General features: G+C 35.1%; 2 protein-coding genes across 2 annotated transcripts; one reads left to right on the forward strand and one right to left on the reverse strand.

The window, feature by feature from the left end:
- The first annotated feature begins 369 nt into the window (after nucleotides 1–369).
- On the forward strand, nucleotides 370–10,574 carry LOC119837533 (dTDP-glucose 4,6-dehydratase). Its single transcript, XM_038363130.1, has 7 exons — nucleotides 370–467; nucleotides 640–813; nucleotides 7,278–7,483; nucleotides 7,798–7,951; nucleotides 8,811–9,079; nucleotides 9,780–9,992; nucleotides 10,447–10,574. The coding sequence occupies exons 1-7, from the start codon at nucleotides 416–418 to the stop codon at nucleotides 10,498–10,500; spliced, it is 1,122 nt and encodes a 373-aa protein (XP_038219058.1). The 5' UTR covers nucleotides 370–415; the 3' UTR covers nucleotides 10,501–10,574.
- A 2,130-nt stretch (nucleotides 10,575–12,704) lies between these two features.
- LOC119838318 (BTB/POZ domain-containing protein 17) lies at nucleotides 12,705–22,253 on the reverse strand. The gene is made up of 15 exons (XM_038364206.1): nucleotides 22,169–22,253; nucleotides 21,901–22,041; nucleotides 21,238–21,378; nucleotides 20,553–20,650; nucleotides 19,978–20,059; nucleotides 19,346–19,465; nucleotides 18,683–18,819; nucleotides 18,058–18,174; nucleotides 17,390–17,502; nucleotides 15,856–16,130; nucleotides 14,751–14,858; nucleotides 14,563–14,651; nucleotides 14,296–14,388; nucleotides 13,866–13,944; nucleotides 12,705–13,497 (listed from the first exon to the last, which is right to left on the reverse strand). Exons 2-15 carry the CDS (start codon nucleotides 21,982–21,984, stop codon nucleotides 13,429–13,431), a joined length of 1,605 nt encoding a protein of 534 aa, XP_038220134.1. The 5' UTR covers nucleotides 21,985–22,041; nucleotides 22,169–22,253; the 3' UTR covers nucleotides 12,705–13,428.
- Nucleotides 22,254–22,937: the final 684 nt, after the last annotated feature.

Here is a 22,937-nt window from a genome sequence, read left to right on the forward strand (position 1 = left end):
TTAAGAGAACATGTCAACTCTGGAACATGAAGTGTAGCAAAATATAGGCAGCAGCTCTTCAACATATTGATCGAACTTTTCTTAACAGTAACAATATATTAAAGACAATGTTACCGGGGCCTTATGCCTATGAATTGCACATTTGCACGCATTTGCACTCATACACAAACCCGCAAGTATAGGATGGTATTTCCAGGTGCATTTTTCGTACAAAAACGCTAACAGTAACATAACACAACAATGTTCGAAACTTGGTTGTCCGCAAGTGATAGTGACCCTACTGGCAAAAAGTTATGTAGCTAGTGATGTTTATAATGGTATCTTTTAAAAAAATCTATCTGTCAAGACTGTCAATTATTTTGTGCTGTCACTTGATTTGTCAATTGTCATTCACTTTTGTGAAACCGCTGGAGAAATGTCCAGTTCCGCCGGCGATAATTTAAAACTGCGAGTTGTGGTTCTAGGAGGTAATTAAAACTGATTTCCATAAAATTTGCCATTTAAAAGGATATTTATCATGTGGTTAGAGTGTGTGCTTCAAGAATGCTTCATTTTTTAAATATAGTAACGGTCCTTAGTGTTAGTCATCGGGTGACCTAACTTGAAAGTGTTTTTTTGCTAAGTTGCGTTTTGGTTCAGGGTGCGGCTTCATCGGTCGGAACCTGGTGCACTACTTGATAAGTAATGACTTGGTGAGCGCGCTCCGTGTCGTTGATAAGACACCGCCGCAACTAGCATTTCTGAATCCATCTCATACGAAGTCGTTTGAAGACCCTCGGGTGGAATATAAGAGTGCAAATTTAATAAATCCAAGTAAGTACATAAGAATAATTTTCTAAAAAAATGTTTGGCCTTCGTTTTAACACACTTGTTAGTCTATTTAAAGTAATATTACAGCAAGAATATTTCTAATAAGATTCAGATAAGTAAAATTTGTCAAACTTTAAGTTCTTTAATCGAAGCATACTTTAAATTGTATGCATCAAATAATTGGAGCAATATATCAATACCAAACAACAGTGCAAATGTTTTAAATTTTTATCAGTGTTGTAGTTTTAAACATTAAATAAAGTGCAAATCTTTTGACTTCAGTTATATTGCTTTTAGTAGAATTCTTCATATTTTTACATCCTTTCATGATGTATATATATATTTCCTACTAGTGAAGTCTTTACATACATCTAAATATATTCGCTTGCAATATAGACTATTTTCACTTAAATGTAAATTATATTTCTCACTACCTTCAGCCCATGACTTTATTTGCCTGGTATTAAAAAAAATATAGGATTAACACAACCATAGTGGTACATATGATATACCAGCCAATACTAAATGTTTTATAAAATATATATGGTATCACTGTAATGACTGCGGAGGTGGGTATGGTGGGGTTAAGAGTTAGTACCCTAAAACAAATAATGGAAAGAGTTTTTTTTACACGCTTTTTATTAGCTTCACAGGTATGTTTGTTTGTAACCGACTTCTTTGGGCGCGATTTTGACCCACTTTAAACGGCCAGATTTCGTTCAAACTTTGTAGATTTATTGAGGACCGATGACAAAACACTAATTTGATAAAATTATTCCAGTTTTCAATTTGCAAAATATGATTTTTGTCAAAGCATGTTTTAAACTATTATATTTTATTTCTTGTTTTTACTGTTGTTGTAAAGGTGCACAATAAAAAGTTTGATTTTGATTTTTTGGAAGACATGTAATCAAAAAAAGAGTTGATATATGAAATAATTGTTAAAAAGCAATTAGCTCAGTAGTTGTGTACAACAAATCAACAAAAATTCTGTTAAAATAACTGATTTAATGACACTACAGGAAAGTAAGTTTACAATATACATCTATTAAAAGATGTATATGGTAAATACTATATATCCTTATAAATTCATGTCATTAACATTTAATGATAAGTTATCATTTTGTGAGTCACATCCATATTACTAAGTTGAAGTTATGTGGGTGTTATGTTTAATTGCATAATTATCTTAATAACTAGACACTCGTCCAGGCTCCGCCCAGATACAATATTCCTGTTTTATCCCAAGGGAACATTTAACCCGGATAAAAAGTATCCTATCACCCAAGTCAGCATACTATATCTGTATACTGAATTTCATCAAAATCCATTCAGTAGAGTGTGATTGACGGACAAACATTCAAACAAAAAAAGCATTCACATTTATAATATTAGTGTGATAGTGTGATTAGTCTATACTTATAATATTAAGCTGAAGAGTTTGTTTGTACACCCTAATGTCAGTTACCGTTGCCATCTAAAAGACTTAATGAAGTAGCCGATTTTACCACATGGCCACTACATTAATATATATGCGACGTGGAATAAGGAAATAAATATTGACTACTTTGGCATTACAGTTTTACTACTATACTATATGGTCTATATAAATAAAGAGTGGCTCGAGGCCCATTTCCTAATCCTCACTTTTTCGTGTCATTCTTTCATTCTGTTATTTGGGCAACAGAAATACGTAATCTCTGAAAATTTGATTCACGGTTCATGAGATGAAACCCTACAGACCGACAGATACAGTGCTAGCGAAGTAAACGGGACCCTGTCACTAATAACAAAGTCCCGTTTAACCCCTTTTAGTACCTTTAAAAGAGGGTGTGATTGTTTGATTGAAACTACGTGACTTTAAGCTAAATTGATGAAACCTGTATTTGACTTTCTGTTTTGAATTGAGAGATTGATGTAGGTATTTCTGGATTAAAGGGTCACGGCCAAGTCTAACAAGCACCCGTGGCCCCTTCACTTGTGTGGCTCGACGGAACACAGTGGGGTTTTAGTCGGTAGGAATCCGACATAACCCACGACCTCTTCCCCGGGGGCCGTGGGTATCTATGCAAGGTTTTCCCACTATAAAAAAAATATATGGTTAGTATACCATAATCGCTGATAGAGCTTGCAAAAAAATATGACATAAAACTCCCAACTACAACACGGCATAATCGAGCTAAATAGTGCATGAACACACGAGGGTTTAAATTTAACAAATCAATACTTAGAATACCTGATCCTGTTGAGGGGAATTAGAGTTATCGATTGATGTTCAGGGTGCTCTTGTCTAGAACATAGTTTACCTACACAACTATTGTGAAGAGGGAGAGTTTGTTGGCTGATTTTGTACGAAATTTCTGGAATTACTGATACCTAGATAATAAACCTTTTTTTTTTCAGTAACATAGGTTTAATTTTTTATCTAGTTTTTATTCTATATTGACCCGGAAAACGACACAGCGTATATTGCAGGACAGTAACATTAGGTCGGTTTGTGTCGACTTAGAGATTTACTCGAGCGCGTCAGATTAACACAAGTGAAAGTAACTTACCTATTGCTAAGTACAAAAATCAAAAAACATTTCTCCACAGCTAAAATTGAAAACATTATAGGACTTTTTTCCTGTTATTTTTTCCTATTTTTTTTTTTGTGTATACATATATAATTGAATGAGGTGCTATTACATATACCTAGGTGTTTAAAAGAAAAATTCTTATATGTTTTTAAATAGATTTCTTTGATTTAAAGAATCAATACTAAACCTGCGCAAATCCAAATATATTATACAACTAGAATTATTATCCATAAATGACGATAAACACGTTTTTAGTTTAATTTACAAATCGATTCGATAATAACGATGGCATTCGACACACCAATAATTTTAGCCAACTGAAATAACAAAGGTAAACGAAAATGTATAAAAAAAAACATTTCTGATACAACTGAATTTTCCTTCCTTTAAAATGAAACCCTAAAGTTGTAATACATAGCGTAATACGATTACACACAGCTTGGTTCACGAAACCTTACGTGTGTTATTAATTAACACTTAAAATACTATTTAAAAACGGAATACTTATACCCGTTATCTTTTTTTATGTCTTGTATCTTGATTTTCCTATAAATAAAGCTTTTATTAACAATTATTGTCTGTCTGTTTATCTCTATCACGGTACATTGTATTTAGAAATTAATGCGTGACATAAATATTACTGCTGTAAGTTCTTACTGAAAATCAGTAACGTTACACTGGGAAAGGACTAATTATGGCATATAAAATATTATACTAGCTGCGACCCGCGGACCCGCAAATCCGTATCCCGTAGGAATATTGGGATACAAAATTTGCCTATTTGTTATTCCAATTGTCCAGCTGTCTACGTCCCAATATCATTGCAATCGGTTCTGTAGTTTTTGCGTGAAAGAGCAACAAACACACACACATCCTCACATACTTTCGCATTTATGATATTAGTAGGATATGATTTAAAAACGTACTTATTTATTTTATATAGTTATGTATACAACGAGCATATCACCGTTGATTTAAATATACATCTACAAATACAACTTAAATGTAAGAACACGTAACTTTAATTAGCAGCGTAAATACGTACGTTACTAATTAAAGTTTACTGAGTTTTGCTCATTTGTCAAACCTAACCGCAGCACTGTATTAAACAAACCAAATCTGAACAAACGCTCAACGCATCGGCGTAGCCAAGAGGATGGTTGGGTGGTTTTAGGGGTTCATACTAGAACCCCAAACTCCGACTCCGCCCGAAATAAAACAGTTTTTTAATTTTTCTCAAAAATACCTCCATAATTCCTTGTGAGAGGGATTCTCTGGGTTATGTAAGGGTTTTTTAAACACTTCTAGTCGTTATACTACTTTCTTTAAACCCTCCCCCTCCACCCAAAAGTCAAAGAACGCCTGTGGCACAGCACATCAATGTCTAAATACACAGTATTTTTCTTGTGTTTCTCTTACATATTAAAGAGTAGTCCATAGTCCATACTAAAAGAGTAGTATAGTAGAGTGTTTGGTATATATTTAAGATTAACAATAAACCAAGAACCAATAAAATTGGCTTGTGCTAACACGGCCTCTATGTATGTATATAGATTACCTAATAGAAATAGTACGAAATTACACTATATATTCGTAAATGGAACTGCTCTCTTATCTCTAACATAACAGTTGTTATTTCATCACATGTTTTCGGAGAGACGTCACGGCTAACGGCTCAGGAAATAAGATATGAATTAGTATGACGGAGCATTCTAGACATTTCGTTTTAACGAAGGAGAAAGTACTAAGACGTGCACTGTTTTAAACATATTGTTGTTGTTCGTTTTACACTATCTTATTGTTTTTTACGGGAAATATGTAATTATAATACGAGCAAAATAAATGAAACAGAAACAGAAGTGAACAAATTGTCATACTTTTTCAATAGCAAATTAACTTAATTGTTCAAAAACATCCTAACGACGCTATTCGAATGATTATTGATTTTATAGTCTAGACTAGATCAGATTAGATTAGTTAGATTTGGAAAGACCAGTAGATTAATTATAAGTATACTTGAATGTTTTATTTTTAACTAGTCAAACCTGCGGCTTCGCTCGTAAGGTACCCAGTAAAATGTAGCCTATGTGTTAATCGAGCCTTATCTATCTCTGTACCAAATTTTTTACCGTTTCCTACCTACAGAGGTTTATGCGTGAAAGAGTAACAAATATCTATACATTTTTATAAACTCCGGCGTTTATATTTGTAGGATTGTATTGTTTATTCGTTGTATTTTATCGTTGAGTTAGAAAGTTTCACCTCTAAGATCAACATAAATCTACTTGTATACATTTTATAACCTAAACTAGTATTAAAAAGTCTTTCCGTGACCACGCTCCCTGTAAAATTTTCGAAACGTTACAGTTAATGATATAATGAATAAATCGCGTTTAAAATCCGTTATTCTCCAGCTTCAAGTCTAAGAGTATATAGGCTCCAACTAGGCAGGCTTGGTCCTTCATAGATCGCCTCACTCTTTAGTATCAGGCGAGAAAGCGATCAAAGTATTTATTTAACATATGAAGGATTCCTAACGTTATTGTGACTACAATATTTAAAATAATAAATCTCCCATTAACAATACTGCACTTAATGCTTATCGCGCATTAGTATTCACATCCAGTCAGTACAACAATAGCCTGGACGCAGTGCCATAAAATTGTGATGTGAGAACCTTTAACAATACGAAGTGCATGCGATTGATAAATTATTATGATTAGATTGCGGTTAGCGCAGCTAGTCTTATACTGTGTACTTATAGCTGGGATGAAATTAAAATTTTGTTATACTGTAAACATTTTTCTTAATAATAAAATAAGCAAAAAAATTGTTTTAACTAGATCAACTGTGGGGCCACATAGGTGGCCACCAGCTTCTAATCGTAAAAATTCGTTCACCCAGTAAAAAGTTATGTGGAATTGTATACAAAAAAAAAAAACAGTCGAAATTAGACTTTGAAAAATTGAAAGTATATACCTATGTGAGAGGCAAACAATAATTTTATGAAATTAGCAAAAGCCATCCTGATCGATAGGCATAACTGTGATGGTTGGGATATCATTTATATGTACTAGGGATATGCGAACAACATCGAAATAATCTTTAGCCGGGTTACTCACGTGCGTGCATACATTCGTGCAATATACGAATGTTCGCGATTATGTATGGAAAAGACATAAGCAATTGTCGTCCTACACTTGCGAGACCCGTGATCTCTGAGTGACCGTCATGAGAATTTTTTTAGAAAAATATTACTAGGAGTAAATAGATGGTAAAATATGCTCTTCCTCTTTGTCGGTCCTTTTTTCTCTAAAAAATTCATTCGAATTGTTAGCCTGAAAGTAAGTAATGTCTAACTTAAAAACTTTTCAACGGATTTTAAACGCGATTTATTTATTATATTATTAACCCGACGTTTCGAACACTTTACAGCGAGCGTGGTCACGGGGAGTCTCCCCGTGACCACGCCATCGCAGGAAGCTAACTCGATTATGATAACATGAGGCTTTGTCTCGATAAAATACAAATAAACGAAGAAAAAGCATAAAATGTATTGATCATTACTCGAAAAGTTTACGTATAAATAATAAAAATAAATTATATCCTAATGTTACTTCTTAGCTCCAGATAAAAAAAAAACATTAAGCATAAATAATAGAAGGTCCATGTATTTTTATTAAAAGCATTTAACCCAAACACGTTAGAGATAATGTAATTGGCCCTCGCATACTCGTATCTCTTAATTAGTCTGCTGTCTCTAATCCCAATATTAGAAACGGAATTTAGATAAATGTTTCTTTTAGACTAGAATAAAACAACTTCATCAATCCTGGCCGTTATAAGCTGTTCTTTCTTTAACTGTGACTCATGGCCTATTTGTTCCAGCATCATGCGCATCAGCGTTAGAACCCACGTCAAGCCCTTGGGATTTAGTGGTGAACTGCGCCGGGGAGACCAGGGTCGGGCAAACGGAGGCGGTGTACTCCGAGGGTATCCTCACCCTCAGCACCAATGTGGCAAAGCAGTGCGCCAAGATTCAAGTCAACCGCCTGATCGAAATATCTAGCGGACAGATGTATAGCAGTGATAAGGTGAGCTTTGATAATTATTACGAATGCCTATGAACGGAATATTTCGATATAATTACTATAAACAAAAAAAATTATCGATTTAGTCGCAGGTGCTGAGTGTAGTGGAATTACACATTTTATAAAAGGCAGGACTCACGATCTAATACAAATCATGGAACTATTTCCTTTCTAACCACCTTTTATCTGTTTCATGCTATGAAATATCCCATACATTTTTTTGATAACTAAACTAGTTTAACAAATCATGTGAATTACTGACAATAGCTAGAACTCACAAAAAAAAATGTATATATAAAATGTTTACCACTTTACAGCCACATAAAGAAGATGGCCCCATCGAACCCTGGACCGTCGAGGGCAGGATGAAGAGTAAAGTGGAGAAAGAGTTGAAGAATTTGGAGTCAGAATTGAACTACACAATATTGAGACCGGCGATAGTATACGGAGTGGGAGATAGACGGAGTTTGAGTGAGTTATGTTGTTTGTTTATTGCTTTATCTCTAAAACAAGAATACCTTACATTCTAAATCCTATCCTACTTAATATTAAAAATGCGAAAGTTTTGTAAGGATGTGTGTGCGTTTGTTCCCTTTCACGCAAAAACTACTGAACCGATTGTAATGAAATTTGATACGTAGATAGCTGGACAACTGTAATAACATATAGGCAACTTTTTATCCCGATATTTCTTCGGGATACGGACTTACGCTGGTGAAACCGCGGAGCGCAGCTAGTTTCTCATAGTCCCTAAAATAATGTCCTTAGATTCATTGAAATAGCTTTCATGAATGCTTCCGTACTTTCTTACTTTCCTTCCTTGTCGTATCACTCTAGACAGAGTGGTCGTGGTCATCATGAGGTATCAGGGACAGATGCAACCCGCTTCACAATGTTCCGCCATCTTTCCCTGTTTCCCGTCATCCGGCTGCATTCGTTCAGCGCACCGCCAACAGCAGACTTAATCTGATCCGTCCACCGCATGGGTGAACGTCCTCGAGCCCTCGTACCCTCCACCGCTCCCTGCACTACGAGGCGCTCTATGGAATTCTCATTACGTCGCGAAACTTTCTTACTATAATATCATAAATGCAAAAGTGTGTTTGTTTGTCTTTCACGTTACAATGGAGTGATTTTATAAGTGGCTAGTTAGTGACATGGGCTATTAAACTGCAGTAAAATAACTCACGCTGTGAGCAAAGCCGCGGGTAAAACCTATAAGTTTAATGCCGTAAATTTGAACAGATTAGATTAAGAATTTAATTTCCATTGTTTTCAATATAAGAGAAAAACAAAATCTAAAAAAAAAAAAATAACTGTAATATTTCAGCTCCCCGTCTCCTGTACGGAGGTATCTACAAGCACCTTGGTGAAACAATGAAACTGCTCTGGACCGCTGACCTCAAGATGAATACGGTCCATGTGTCGGATGTGTGCAAAGCAATATGGACCTTAGGCACCAAGCCCGAAGCCCAGGGGCAGATATATAATATTGTGGATGAGGCCAACAGCTCGCAGGGCAGTCTTGCTGAACTGGTCTCGGAAATTTTCAAGATCAACCACGATTATTATGGGACGGCTATTTCTACTTTGGCTAAGGTAAGGAGTTGCATTTAAATTGTACTAGTAAACAACTTACTTCAATTTTCGAATAAATTTTTTAATTCAATTTGTACAGCTGATTCGTGAAAAAAAATACACTTGTAAATCTGGTTTTATGTTGAGGGATTTTAAACGCGATTTCTTACATAAATTATTTCTACTTTTTATAATAGAAATATATTTAACTAGCTGCGCCCCGCGGTTTCACCCGCGTAAGTCCGTATCCCGTAGGAATACCGGGATAAAAAGTTGCCTATATGTTATTCCAGTTGTTCAGCTATCTACGTACCAAATTTCATTGCAATCGGTTCAGTAGTTTTTGCCTGAAAAAGCAACGAATACACACACAAACTTTCGCATTTATAATATTAGTAGGATATCATTCGTTATCTTACAGCCAGAAAACACGCTTTAGTTGTTTATATTTGTATTTATAAAAATATTTTCAAGAATTCATTATAATATTAGAATAAATAGACCATAACATTGGATTAAACACTGTATTTGTATGTTTTGATTAGATAAAGAACTGGTTTGTTTAGGCATATCTTTTGTCCTCCTTGTGGATAACAAACGATGTATATGCCACTGTGAGCGCTGTTACAAACCTCACAAGGTTTCAAATCGCGTAGCACATGAAACAGTGTAAAAATGTTATTCACCACAGTAAATAATATCATTATAATTCATATTCCAGAATGACATAGCTTCAGTAGCGGAGGAAGCGAACGACAAGCACCTGACGGCGTGGGCGGACATCTGCCGCAAGTATCGCCTGGAGCACTCGCCGCTGGAGCCCAGCGCCAGCACCGAGCTGCTGCTGAACAAGCAGCTGTGCCTCGACGGGACCAAGATTAGGGGCATTGTGGGGCTGGACGTGCCGAGACCTGGGGTCAAGGAACTGCTGGAAGTGAGTATTCTTGTCCACATATATGTACCGCGGGCGAAGCCGAGGCGGACCGCTAGGCTTTATCTTAACTGCTGCTACTGCTATAATAGCAAATTTGTAGCTCGCCGTTATGTGCTCTTGTGGCAAGAGAATCCGACACAATACCAACCAACATAGTGTACTTGTGAAATCCAATCGAATCGCAACTCAGCTGCCAAGGGAAAGTTATGCCATAGAATATTTTCGTGGGCAACACTGACTATAGTCTCATCGAGATACCATTGCAATACAATACATAACTGCGATTTAGTTTTACGAATAATTGTTTTGAATTCAATAAAAAATACAATTTTAATTAAATTGTAAAATTTAATTATAACGGAGTGTCGTTTCACTACAATAGAGAATTGGACTGTTGTTCATAAAATGTAAATGTAAATGAATTGGATAAAATAGTTTTGTGATTTATTTTCAGGTACTGCAAGACTACGCTTCCATGAATCTCTTCCCCAAGGAGTTACTTCTATGACCATAAATAGGGAATGATAAATTGTTAACAGCTTCCAAGCGCTTTCCCTTGAAGATAGGGCTGCCAACATTTTTTGTTAGTAAAACAAATATATAAAATATACTTAAAAGTTATGTAAAATGGATTGTGGAAACAAATTATCATCATTGGATGTGTTTATAAAATTTTATTCTTCCAATATTGCAAAATGAATATTATTAATTTATGATTAAACACTCGGCAACCCTAGCTATAGGTATAAGCGAGCAGAGCTTATGAAGACAAGTATTTTTCTAAATTATAAACTCGACATCGTTTTGAAATTCTGTGATAGTCTTGAAATTTTTAACATCTTTAACCGGTAGTTTTAAATGTATAAGACTGCTGATGCCAAAAGCATTTATCGTTCACTTAATTGTACTAAATTTCATCTTCCTTGTTGATATAAAGTTAAGAAAATATGCATTCAACTAAATCTCTTTTAGAAGAACAAATCTCTAATAAACTAGTTGCTCGTATATGCCTATTAATGTTTTGTCGCATTTTTCGTTTTGATATTATTCAAAGAGTGAAAGAGACAAAACAATAATAGGATAAGACTTTAAACCAAAATGGTTTATGGGAAGAATCATATTCTGAGTATATGAAAATACCACTGGTTCTAAAGGAAAAAAAAAGAAAGAAAAGAAAGAATTAAAAGCAGTCTCTATTAAAAATTATACATTAATTATAAATGTAAAAACTTGTACCAATTTAAATATAATTTTATATAATCTTTGACACTATTCCCTCCTACCAGTTTTTGTGTGAGATTTTACGAAAAAACTTTATACTCCTAAAGCAGTACTTAAACTCGGTACTTAATGTTTACAATTTTATGTAAAAAATCTTCTGTTTTATGTTCACCGCTATGAAAATATTCTTTATTTTTAAATTACCATTAGTTTGTAGATCTGTCATTTTATTTTAAGGAAACGTTTTATGTGTAAGCTTAGCGTAAGCTTTTGTATCTGTGTATTTTTTTTAATCAAAATTCGCTCAATTTTTTAAAAATACATGCATTTTTGAATTGCTTTTAAGTGATATCGCTTTTAGTAAAATTATATGAAACAAAGTTTCCTACGTTTTGCATTTGTAGATTTGACTGTTGGTTTTACGTAATCGATTCGTGTGGAATATACGTACTTATCTTATTTGCGTAATAAATCATTGAAAATTTTCCTACTGTATTTTATTACATCGATTCACTTGACCTTGACCAAATTTCCGTACCAGGATACTTTTAAATGTTTATTAACAAATAATTAATTCTAATGTAATTTAGGTGCTCGGGACTCATTAAGAAATCTCTTTAAGGCTGCCTGTCCACCGGAGCGGAGCGAGGCAGCGGAGCGGAGAAACGGAGTAATGCGGAGCGGAGTTGCGTACTGTGTCTGTCCACCGGAGAGGAGCGAGGCTGCGGAGCAGAGCGAGAAAGTAATGCGGAGCGGAGTTGCCACTGTGTTTTTCAATATGCGGAGCTAGGCCGCGAGTACGCGACGAGTCATTTCGAGCTCCCGGCGGCGGGCGATTGGTTTAGTTCTACGCGAAATGTCAGTGACAGCACTCGCTTCCCCGCTCCGCTTCCCCGCTCCGTTTCTCCGCTCCGCTGCCTTGCATCCCCGCTCCGCTTACCGGTTTTGTATGAATTTTTAAACTAGTTCGCAACTCCCTGTCCACTAAAGAGGTGCGGAGATTTTGTGCAGTCCTATTGGTTAATATTTCTCCGTTTCTCCGCTCCGCTGCCTCGCTCCGCTCCGGTGGACAGGCAGCCTAAGAGTACTGGTATCCGTAATGTGCCGTCACAGTATGTATTTAATAACATTTAATACGTCGGTACACAATAACATCAACATAGATACAAAAGTAGGTGATAGACATAGTTATGACACGAGGAACAGTAATAAAATTGAAATGCCTGTTTTCCGGCTTAGGAAAGTAAATATTCATTTTTTCATGAAACTATGTAACCTTGCAATGATCGTGTGACCAACACACACTGGAATTAAATTAGGCATTTATGCTATATCGGTGCTCTAACTAACTGAGCTCTCGAGTCAAAGGTAATATAACTATGCTATGAAGATTCAAAAAAGCTAGATGTCTTATTGAATAAATAAAAGTTTGTTTAAAGTTCATAGTTTAGCGTGTGGGAGAGAATTAATAGAAAGGAAAATAAAACATAATATTTTATAAATTCTTTAATAGAAAAACTAAATAACGACAATTTTATGATCTTATTGCACATTCTCATATCTAACCATTGTTAGATCACAGTAATTATAATAAATAAAAGATTTTGTTTAACTAAAAACAATTAAGTTGCCAAATTAATCTATTGCTTGCTCTAGAACTTAATTAGAAATGATTCATTTTAAATTTTAAGGTCTAATACCATTTTGATATTAAAGACTTGCACCTTACCTATTCAATAATCGATAAAATGTCTCGTTTCTTTCCGCACAGAATTATAATACTGACGTTTGGAACATACAAGAAAACATATTTTTAATAGACCACCTCGAAACTTAGTCACATTGCATGTCTTTAATATCAAAACTATTAAATAACTCTTAAGACAAATCTCAAGAGTACAATTTTGTTACATCTGTACTAAATACAAATTAAATCGATCGTCAACCTCGTCATATCCCAGAGGAACGGGTAATTCCACGTCAAATATATCAAGCATGTTCCATACGAATCTTTTTGCATTTTCTTCACAATCCAATAAATAAATTTAAAATCGTCAAACAAACATCAATCAATAGCTTCCAAGTATTAAACATCTGTATGCCTCAGATACGTAAGCGTTTACAGAACGAATGTCACAGTATCGCACTATGTATGTTGGTCAGTATCGCCGTCTCTGTCGCACGCCGCGCGTGCGAGCGAGATGGAGCGACGCGGTCATCCGCGCGAGCCGTCGTGCGCGGTCACGTGGCAGAAGTCCGTCAGCGGGACGATTACAACTTGTATCTGAAAATTAATTAAAGCACAAAAATAAATAAACAACATAAAAGACAATTTCACACTGATAAATAACAAATAACATACAAATTTTAGAATCAAATATTACATACCACTGTCACGGTTTAACTACTCAATTTATGTACATAATTTATTTACATAAACAATACAAAAAAAAAATAGTTACAAATGAATTTGTATATAATTACATCCAGGCAAACGACAAATGTATTCAAATAAAAAAGGATCCTTAAAATCAGTTCTAGGTGAATCGAAAATTCTAATGTAACAATGCCAAGAAAATTCAGTCTAATTGATAACCACCTCTTTTTGTAAAGTCGGTTGTAAATATACTTAAAGCAAGTGAAATAACTTACCCGCAGCTGGTCTCGATTTGGTCCCAACAGATGTTTCGGCTCGGGCAGCTCGCAGTTGTCGGTACACTTGGCGCAGCGGCTGCAACAAATTTGTTATTTTAATACAAATTAAATAGAAAAATTCATCAGAACGTGCCCTTTTTTGGCACACGCAGCCACACGTAATTGTTAAGTCTAGCCATTAATTGTTGCTTTTCTTCTTTTCTGATTTATTATCTGCTGTTTTTCTCTAGTGAGCGTGTGATTTTCTTTCTTACATATAGACCAAAAAAAAAATAACCTTGAAGTGAATAATTTTTAGGTTTTAGAAAACATATTTTTAAAATGACAATTTTTAATACTTTTTATTGTTAATTAAAGACGTTTTACTGCTAAAAAAAACTATCTCTTGTTTTTTTTTTTTTTTAAGTTGGTTATATGAATAACTCACCCGTTAACTTTCCACGGCGGCGAGTTAGCTGCGGGCGTGTACAGCGGAGTGTTCAACTCGTCGAAATCCAGAGCGCCATCTATGTTCAACACCCTGGAAATAAAATAATGCAATAAAATCATCGGAAAATAAATAGTTATATTAATGAAAATCTTCGGCGAACGTAAAATGATTATACTTGATAATCATGCTTTATTGACAGAATCAAAATCTCAGAATCAGAATCAGAATCATCTCAATAGATACGCATAAAATGTCTAGCCGCACCTGTTCTGTGCGGAAAACCGGTGCACCCTCTCGACGACGGACGCCACGTGCTCTACGCCATTCTGCACCCCCCACACGAGGATGCCGATCTGAAATGTATTCACATAGCCAATGATAAATCGGTACGTTAAATTGTCGCAGTGTCGTCGTATCTAACTTCTATATATATTTTGGAACAAACCACCCACCTTCACTCTAACATCGGGTTCATACGACTCGTCGTACTCGTCGGTCTGTTGGGAGCAGCTCTGGCACGTGATGGAGATGCGCACCGTTCGCAGCACCACTTCTGGCACCTGTGACGATTACCCGCTTTCGTTAATGTGGAAGAATTATCGGTAGATTATTCGGCTTCAATACCAGAATCTAGTGGCGTCTAAATTTATTAACCGTCTCGTTTTTAAAACTTAGATAAGCCTGAAATATTGGAAAGATCTGAAGTTCCAAATGAATGTATATTTCTGGTCTAGGTGGTTAAGTTTTGTAGTGAGCACAAAGAACTAGACTGGTCTAAATTTGGAAATTAATATTATCTAGTGCTGGACTAGACAGTTGAGCTTTCTTTGCCTAAAACCGAAGTTCCAAAAATGTAAATATGTAGTTCTGGAAGAAAATTTAAATACAGGTTTTAATTATTATTTTTTTTAAGTTTAGCGTTAGAACAAAACATTAAATAAAAAACAATCAAAACTTCTCATATTATTTCGAGAAAAATGCCGAAATACATTCAAATAAGATATTCCGAAAGTACGGATTGCTAATTTTTGTCTATCCACTAAACTGTACTGTTTCAGGTCATTAAAGCCAGTCCGTCGTGTTATGGTAAACCAATTAATGTTCAGAACGCATCCTGCGTTCTTTAATTGGTTTTTCCTAATAGTCGCTACGACGCGTCGTGAGCGTTGCCATTAGAGCCACACCACGAAATGCGCGTTGTGGACCTTTTACTCTGACCACATCATGTACTAGATGACTGATCAAATTATATTGATATTCTTCAAAGTTGACAATGTGACGCTTGATAATTATTATTAATTAACATACAAATGGTACTAGACCCGGCTCCGCCTGGATAGTCTTTTATCTTAATTAAAATAATATAAACTATTCTATCTTTAAAGTTGGACCAAACTGCATATGGTGTGCAAATTTCATTAAAATCGATTGAGTGGTTTAGGGGGTCCATCGCGGACAAACAACGTGACACCTAATTTATATGAATCCTTAATTTCACGTAATTCATATTTAAAGAATAATAAAAATTTAATGACTAAATAAGATAGACAGACTTACATCATAAGTCCCGGACCACACGATCAACATGCTCTTCTTGAACCAAACCCCCTTGGGGTGCAGGTCCACCGTCCACTCGTTGAGCCTGTCGCTGCCGCAGTCTGCTACGCTCGGTCTGGTCGAAAATATGAACGTTCTCGTGTGATAGCTGGGCAGCGAGTGGAAATAGTCCACGCCGAGAATCGAACCCCATATGTCTTCGGTGTAGAGGCGGGGCGTGAACAGCATCCGGCCGGTCTCCGTTTGCTGGATCTCGGATATACGCTCCGTTTGGCCTGGGTAAGAAATTTATAATAAATACTAGCTGCGCCCCGCGGTTTCAACCGCGTAAGTCCGTAACCCGTAGGAATATCGGGACAACAAGTTGCCTATATGTTATTCCAGTTGTCCACCTACAATGCTACAAACTTTCGCATTTATAATATTAGTACGAGTACGATAGTACGATTAGTAAGATAAAAGTAATTTTTTTTATTTTGGAAATTATATGTAAATTATGTGGCACGTTATGAGAAAGAGCGAGTTCGCAATAAAACGAGACGATTAATTTATCGTATATCTCTGTGATATTTATTTCTTCTTATTACTATGTTTATTCTTATTACTATGTTAGAGGTACAGCTGTTCATCGTCAGTGTCGTGATTTTTTTTTATCGTTTAACCATTATGGTATGTTCCACTGTATTGTGACAGCATTGAAGACAAAACAGCAACAGATTTTCAGTCATAATAATTCGACTACCGAGCTCTCTGTTCCCACTGAATTGACAATAGGTCATCACTGCAAGTAAAAAATCCTAGATCACCGTAATTCGCATATTCCCATATGTGAACACCTTCATTTAAATATACACGCGATACGATGCTTTAAACGACACGATAATCTATCATCACGACATACTAAGAACGCGCTCTTATATGTAACTAACCAAAAAATTACTGGGTCTCTGATATGCTCAATTTTTGACCTTTAATCAAGTAATTAAGTCATATTGCTAGTACTCTGGCGCTGACTACTAATGCGGTCATCATTATAGGTGGACTTTTGCATCGTTTCATGCATGACAATTTTTTAAAATCAGAACAAAAAGCTGTTTCTACCGAAAAAACTCCACCAAGAAACTTTATAGTAACCCTTTTGTAATCAATATATAAATAAGCCCATTTGAAATCAATACATAAATAAGCCCTTTTGTAATAAATAAATAAGACAATTAGACGAAAGAAGAAAAATTAAACTCAAACATTTATTCATTCAACTAGACTTCATATAGAAGCTTTTTGAATCGTCATATTACACAATTATAACATTTACCACCGGTTCGGAAGGCAGTTTCTACAGAGAAGAGTCGGCAAGAAACTCTGTAATTGATCATTTAAAATAATATAAATTTTACATTTTAATTCTACATAATATGTAACATGTACATAACAATGATGCCAATGAATTTATTAAATATTTTATTAACTTTGATGACTCGGATAAATCAAAGTATTCAAAAACTAACATAACAGCATCCCTAAACGAACTCACCAGACTGATAGCTCATAGCAATAGCCATCCGCTCCATGAAGAATTCTTTATGCTCCTGGGTGAGAGGACACAGGAGGAGTTTCGCCAATTGGTTTGGACACATCATTGGAAACCTGGGGGAGTTTATTGAAAATATTACAATACTAGCGATCCGCCCCGATTTCGTTCAAGGTACGAATATGCCCTATGACTATCATAGATAACATGGCCTTTTATTGGTGAAAGAAATTTCTTAAATAGGTACAACATCACAAACTAACAAACTTTAGCTCTTCATAATATTAGTATACAAATCATGTGTGTACATTTGTATTGTTCAGGTTTTGATATTAAAATGGAGTTGAGTTGGAGCTGCGGAGAAATATAAAGCTGAAGAGTTTGTTTATTTGGACGCTTCAATCTTAGAAACTGTTGGATCTATTTCAAAATTTCTTTCACCACTTGGATATATGTCAGTGATCCCAGGGTTCTGTAGACTATATATATATATAATATTCGTAACGGGCCAAAATGGGGCGAACAGCTAATATATGATAATATATTTGTTTTTCTATATGTTTTCTTTGACAATATGGACTTTGATAATAATTGGACAATAATTTCTTCGCCAATATGACAGAACAATTCATAATAAATAAATAAAAAAAAAAAAAAAATTGCTCTCTCACCGAACATGAGAGAACACAGCGGTGACCAGAGAGTCCCAGTGCATCTTGCAATCACTCTCACTCGCCTCGCTGGAGTTCAGCCTCTCCTTCTGCTTGTCCAACCATTTCACAACGAACCTGAAGAGGAACGAAAGACAATTTCCTCTTATTATCATACAGATTATACTTAATACAGTGTTCATTTTATTTATAACCAAGTTTCCGCCCGTCGCTTTGCTCGCATTTTGACTAGCTTAATTCCCGTTTTCGTGGAATTTCCGAAAAACAAAAACAGTCCTTTGGCCTATGGTCCTATTTTTTGGTAACTTATAATGACTATCTTGTCGTATGCCAAATTAGTAGTAAATACTACCAAAAAATTAACCCGCGCCTATTACATCCTCACTAATATTGTATAAGCGAAAGTAACTCTGTAACTTCTAGTAGTATATACTACTAATTTGGCAGACGACAGTACACAGTACACTAAAGATGAGAAAGAATGCAAATTTAATAAAATTTTATGATCAAAACAAATTATCGCTAGAACGAACGCTGTTTCACAGAAGACGTACTTGGAGTCGACATACATCCCGAAATAGTACAGATAGCGATGAAAATGGTCCAGTCTGTTGGCCACACTCACCGGAACAGGGTCATCTCGTTGTGCAGCACCAGGTCGCTCTGCTGCAGCATCAGCAGCAGCGTGTCGTCCTCCAGCTCCGCCAGCTCGGCGCCGGACCACACCCACTCCATGTTCCACTTCACGAAGTTCTGGCATTCCTGGCGCCCGCATAACATGGTTAGAAATAAACAATTAGGTAACTAATATTTATAAAGGAACAAAAATTTTTTAGGCGATAACTTCTTCTTCGCACAACTTTCTATTTCCCTCAGATTTTTAATACTTATAGTTAGGATACTAACTGAATCGAGACAAGTTCAGAGTAAAAATTGTTTAATTCCGTAGAATCAGTCTGGAGTAGCGCACTCAATTTGACTTGTACAAAAAAAAAGGGAGTCAGTGTCACAGTAAATCAAAAAAATATGAAACACAAGTAAATCCAATATATTATCTACTAGCTGCGCCCCGCGGTTTAACCCTTAACGGCGTAAGTCCGTATCCCGTAGGAATATCAGGGTAAAAAGTTGCCTATATGTTATTCCAGCTGTCCAGCCGTCTACGTACCAAATTTTATTGCAATCGGTTTAGTAGTTTTTGCGTGAAACAGCACCAAACACACACACACATATCCTTACAAACTTTCGCATTTATAATATTAGTAGGATTATAATAAAAAAGCCTCACCTTAGCTACACTATTATGGCCGCACGCCATAGTATACTGCATCCACGCTATGAGCTGACCGCGTTTAGCTGCCAGTGCTATATGTTGGGACATATAATCCAAACACAGCGAGACCAAATCCTATACAGAAACAGTTAACATTTTTGAAAAAATGGTTTATCAAATAAAGTATAAGTTAACCTATTTCCTTCTCCTAGCCCTTCCCAGTCCATTCCGTTTTTTCCAGTCATCAATCCTTTCCTTATTCCTTATCCCTTAAACGCGGGCAGCCCATTCTTAGAGGTCTGAGCCTCTGCGAATGTTCACGGGCGGTGGTGATCGTTTACCATCAGACGAACCACAAGCTTAGTTGCCCGCTATGACATAAAAACAAAGTTAAATCACAAAATTTTTCTCTGATACATCTGACTTTTTTATGAATTATTGAAATAGGTTTACAATAACAGCTTGTATATATTGGATACTCAGAGGATAGTGAGGATCTTATCCATTATTAATACAAAAGTCTATCTCTCTGACACACTTTCTCGGCTGAACCACTTAACCAATTTGAACGAATACTGGAATGGATTTTTTTAAGAACCAGGGTTCAGAAAAATCATTATAATCTAAGAAATATCAAATAAACGTACCTTAACATTGTATTTATCAGCTAGCGATAAAACTGGTAACACTGTCTGATATGAAATTTTTATTTGTCCTGTATAAAAGTACCTGAAAAGTTGTAAAGAATCCAACATTACATAGGTGTCAAGTAATTCTAATATCGAGGGAGATATCAAATTTATATACTTCTTCCACTTTATATACTTTATTATGGTTTTATCATACTAAGATGATGTTTATGCCAATTTGAAATTTAACCTTAACCTCCTTTAATAATAATTAACCTTCAACAAAGTTCTCAATTAAACTTTTTTTGGCTGTCATCATCATCATCATTATCAGCACATATATGCTCCCACTGCTGGGACACTGGCCTCCTATAAGGGTTCAGGCCATAATACACCAGGCTGGCCAATTGCGGGTTTGCAGATGTCACATGTCATCAAACGTTTTGATTCTTGGACATGCCGGTTTCCTCACTATGTTTTCTATCACCATTTTTTTTTAGCTGTATTGATGACTCATTAACACATGGGACAGTATTTTACCAAAAAAACCTAGTGGAAGGCAAAAATGTCTATTGTTACACATAAGAACTTACTTAAGAAAATGTGGGAAGACTGATGCAGCAGTGGGTGTTTCTTGTAACACTATCCGACTCTCGCGCCACTCGCTCCATTCTCTGTTCATTAACATCACCTAAAATATGTATGTAAAGATATATAAATACATTTATAAATATTTCATCTATATAAAGCTGAAGAGCTTGTTTGTTTGTTTGCTTCACTGTGCAAATCGTAGCAACAACTATGCTGATTTTAATGAAATTTGGTAAAAAGACAGTCTAAGGCCAGAGCAAGGACATAAGGGTTTATCCTGGAAGTCCCACAGGAAAGGGAAAAGTAACAAGGTATTCAACAATCTATTTTCAAATATTAACCTGTAACAATGGAGAAACACAACATAAGCTGATTGATGTTAAGAACTGTTAATTGCTCTTAAAATGCTATGATCAAGAAACATGTTTGGGTTCGGTTGTTAATCGAAATAAAAGTAAAAATTACTTCTACTAATGATGACTGTTACTAACCGATACAAGCCAATGATGACTACTAGCAATGATGCCTCACTTAGACATTAATTGTACTCTTTTCTATGTATTGTCTATGACATATATATTTAGGTCAATTTCCTACCTTACAGCCTATTACATTCAGAAACCAAAATCTTATTATCAATAAGCAAACTTACATATATCTTTTTTTTATTTTTAAATATTTAAATACCTGAAACACCTCACTGCTGGCACATAGTATCAATCTATGTGCTGGATAGCCAACTCCCCCCACTTCTAATACTAAATCACTCATCAATTGCTCAGCGTACAGGTTTGCTATCTTATGCAACACACTTTTTGAATTATCCACCTGAAAGCCGTTACAATATAATTTATAGATTATAACCTCTGTAATAAATTCTATAAGCATTCTCAATTAAGTGTGATGTCACATATAAACGGGTTAGCTATGATATTTCATTTATCTGAAATAGTGGTATAACTCATTTATTGTATATAAATTATGCAGGAAATTTGTAAGCCTTCCAACTAACACATATTGGTGTACCTTATTAGCGACTATATATAGTAAAATACATATTATTTCTGAGTGAGACACTTTTGGATTTATGATTGAAGATTAAAAACAACCATTTGAAGTTTAAAGTATCCATCAAGCTATTTAGTTGATTTGATATAAACATGGTTTATATTCTTATATTATCGTACTTTGACAATATTTAAGTGTTCCTTTTACACTTAAAAATGTATGTATAACAATCGAAATTTAATGAGTGTTTCAACTCACCTAAGGGGATACATTTAAGGAATACACAGAGACTCGTAATTGGCGTTAAATAAGTAAATTTATTGTGAAACAAAATTTCTTTACCTCGAGGTCTTCATTGTCAGCCTCATCCAAATTTTTATCCGAGCTTGTAGATGGTTTCGGACCATCGACTGTTAAGTAACTCATGATGACCAAAACCTTGATTTTATAGCATATTAACAATTATAAAAAGGAAACGAATAATTCAATTCAATTCAATTTTATTTTATGAATGGCAGTGCTGTGTTGCCACAATTTTGCCAATGTCACGTTGTGGATAGTTTTACATCTGAGATTTATAAGAGGCTCAAAAGTATCCGAAAACGAATAAAGGGTCCCACCCTAATAAAACATCACAGATTTGAAACCAAAATAATATTCGCTTGACTGTTTGAGTTTTGACATCAGTCCGACTTGTCATTGTCTAATTGCTTATTTACAGATAAGTATGATAGTAAAATTAATTCCGTGAAAAATATAAAGAGTTAGTGTTATTTCAACTAAGTTGTATGGCTATACGACTTAGCTGATTGTATATTAAACAGATCAATTATAAATAATGGTTTTTACAAGAAAAATACTTTTTAGTACATTATTTTACCAACTGTATTAAAATTATTTCTAAAGAAGTGTTAGATATTCCTTAAAAAAAACAATGAAATTAATTATTATAAGTTTCGAATTCCTGGGACTATGTCAGTTGGCTGTCTCGTGTCCATTTAATTTAACTTTATTATTTTCGTGAATTCCCAAACCCCAATTTTGTATTTAGTTATTCAATGTTACTGTGTGGTTTTGATATATGAGTATAGTCACTATCTATGACTTTATTTGACTTAGTAGGTGTTGACATTAATTGTCTGTAAATTAATGACTGCAAACTGACATTGACAAAGGATGGCCGGTGGAGATGTTTACATTTTTACGAAATACGTGTAAAAACAAATTACTATCTCCGTAAGTACATGTGATAATCCTATCAATACTCCAAATCAAAACAAAAATGTTAGCTGCGTTAAAGAAGAAGAAAAATGTTGTCTTAATGACTGCAGTTGCCGCGAGCTGTTTCATTCTTTACCAATTGTATTTTTTCTTAACAC

This window comes from Zerene cesonia, chromosome 3, assembly GCF_012273895.1.
Source record: "Zerene cesonia ecotype Mississippi chromosome 3, Zerene_cesonia_1.1, whole genome shotgun sequence".
NCBI classification, from domain to species: domain Eukaryota; kingdom Metazoa; phylum Arthropoda; class Insecta; order Lepidoptera; family Pieridae; genus Zerene; species Zerene cesonia.

Bases quoted from the DNA above. Each gene is read 5' to 3' on its own strand.
- LOC119837533 (XM_038363130.1), top strand. From the start codon at position 416: ATGTCCAGTTCCGCCGGCGATAATTTAAAACTGCGAGTTGTGGTTCTA. The intron at 9,080-9,779 runs GTAAGGAGTTGC...TTCATATTCCAG, and splicing joins CTATTTCTACTTTGGCTAAG to AATGACATAGCTTCAGTAGC. The intron at 9,993-10,446 runs GTGAGTATTCTT...ATTTATTTTCAG, and splicing joins GGGTCAAGGAACTGCTGGAA to GTACTGCAAGACTACGCTTC.
- LOC119838318 (XM_038364206.1), bottom strand. From the start codon at position 21,984: ATGAGTTACTTAACAGTCGATGGTCCGAAACCATCTACAAGCTCGGAT. The intron at 18,820-19,345 runs GTGAGGCTTTTT...TGCGGGCGCCAG, and splicing joins GCCATAATAGTGTAGCTAAG to GAATGCCAGAACTTCGTGAA. The intron at 14,859-15,855 runs GTAAGTCTGTCT...TAATCGTCACAG, and splicing joins TGTGGTCCGGGACTTATGAT to GTGCCAGAAGTGGTGCTGCG.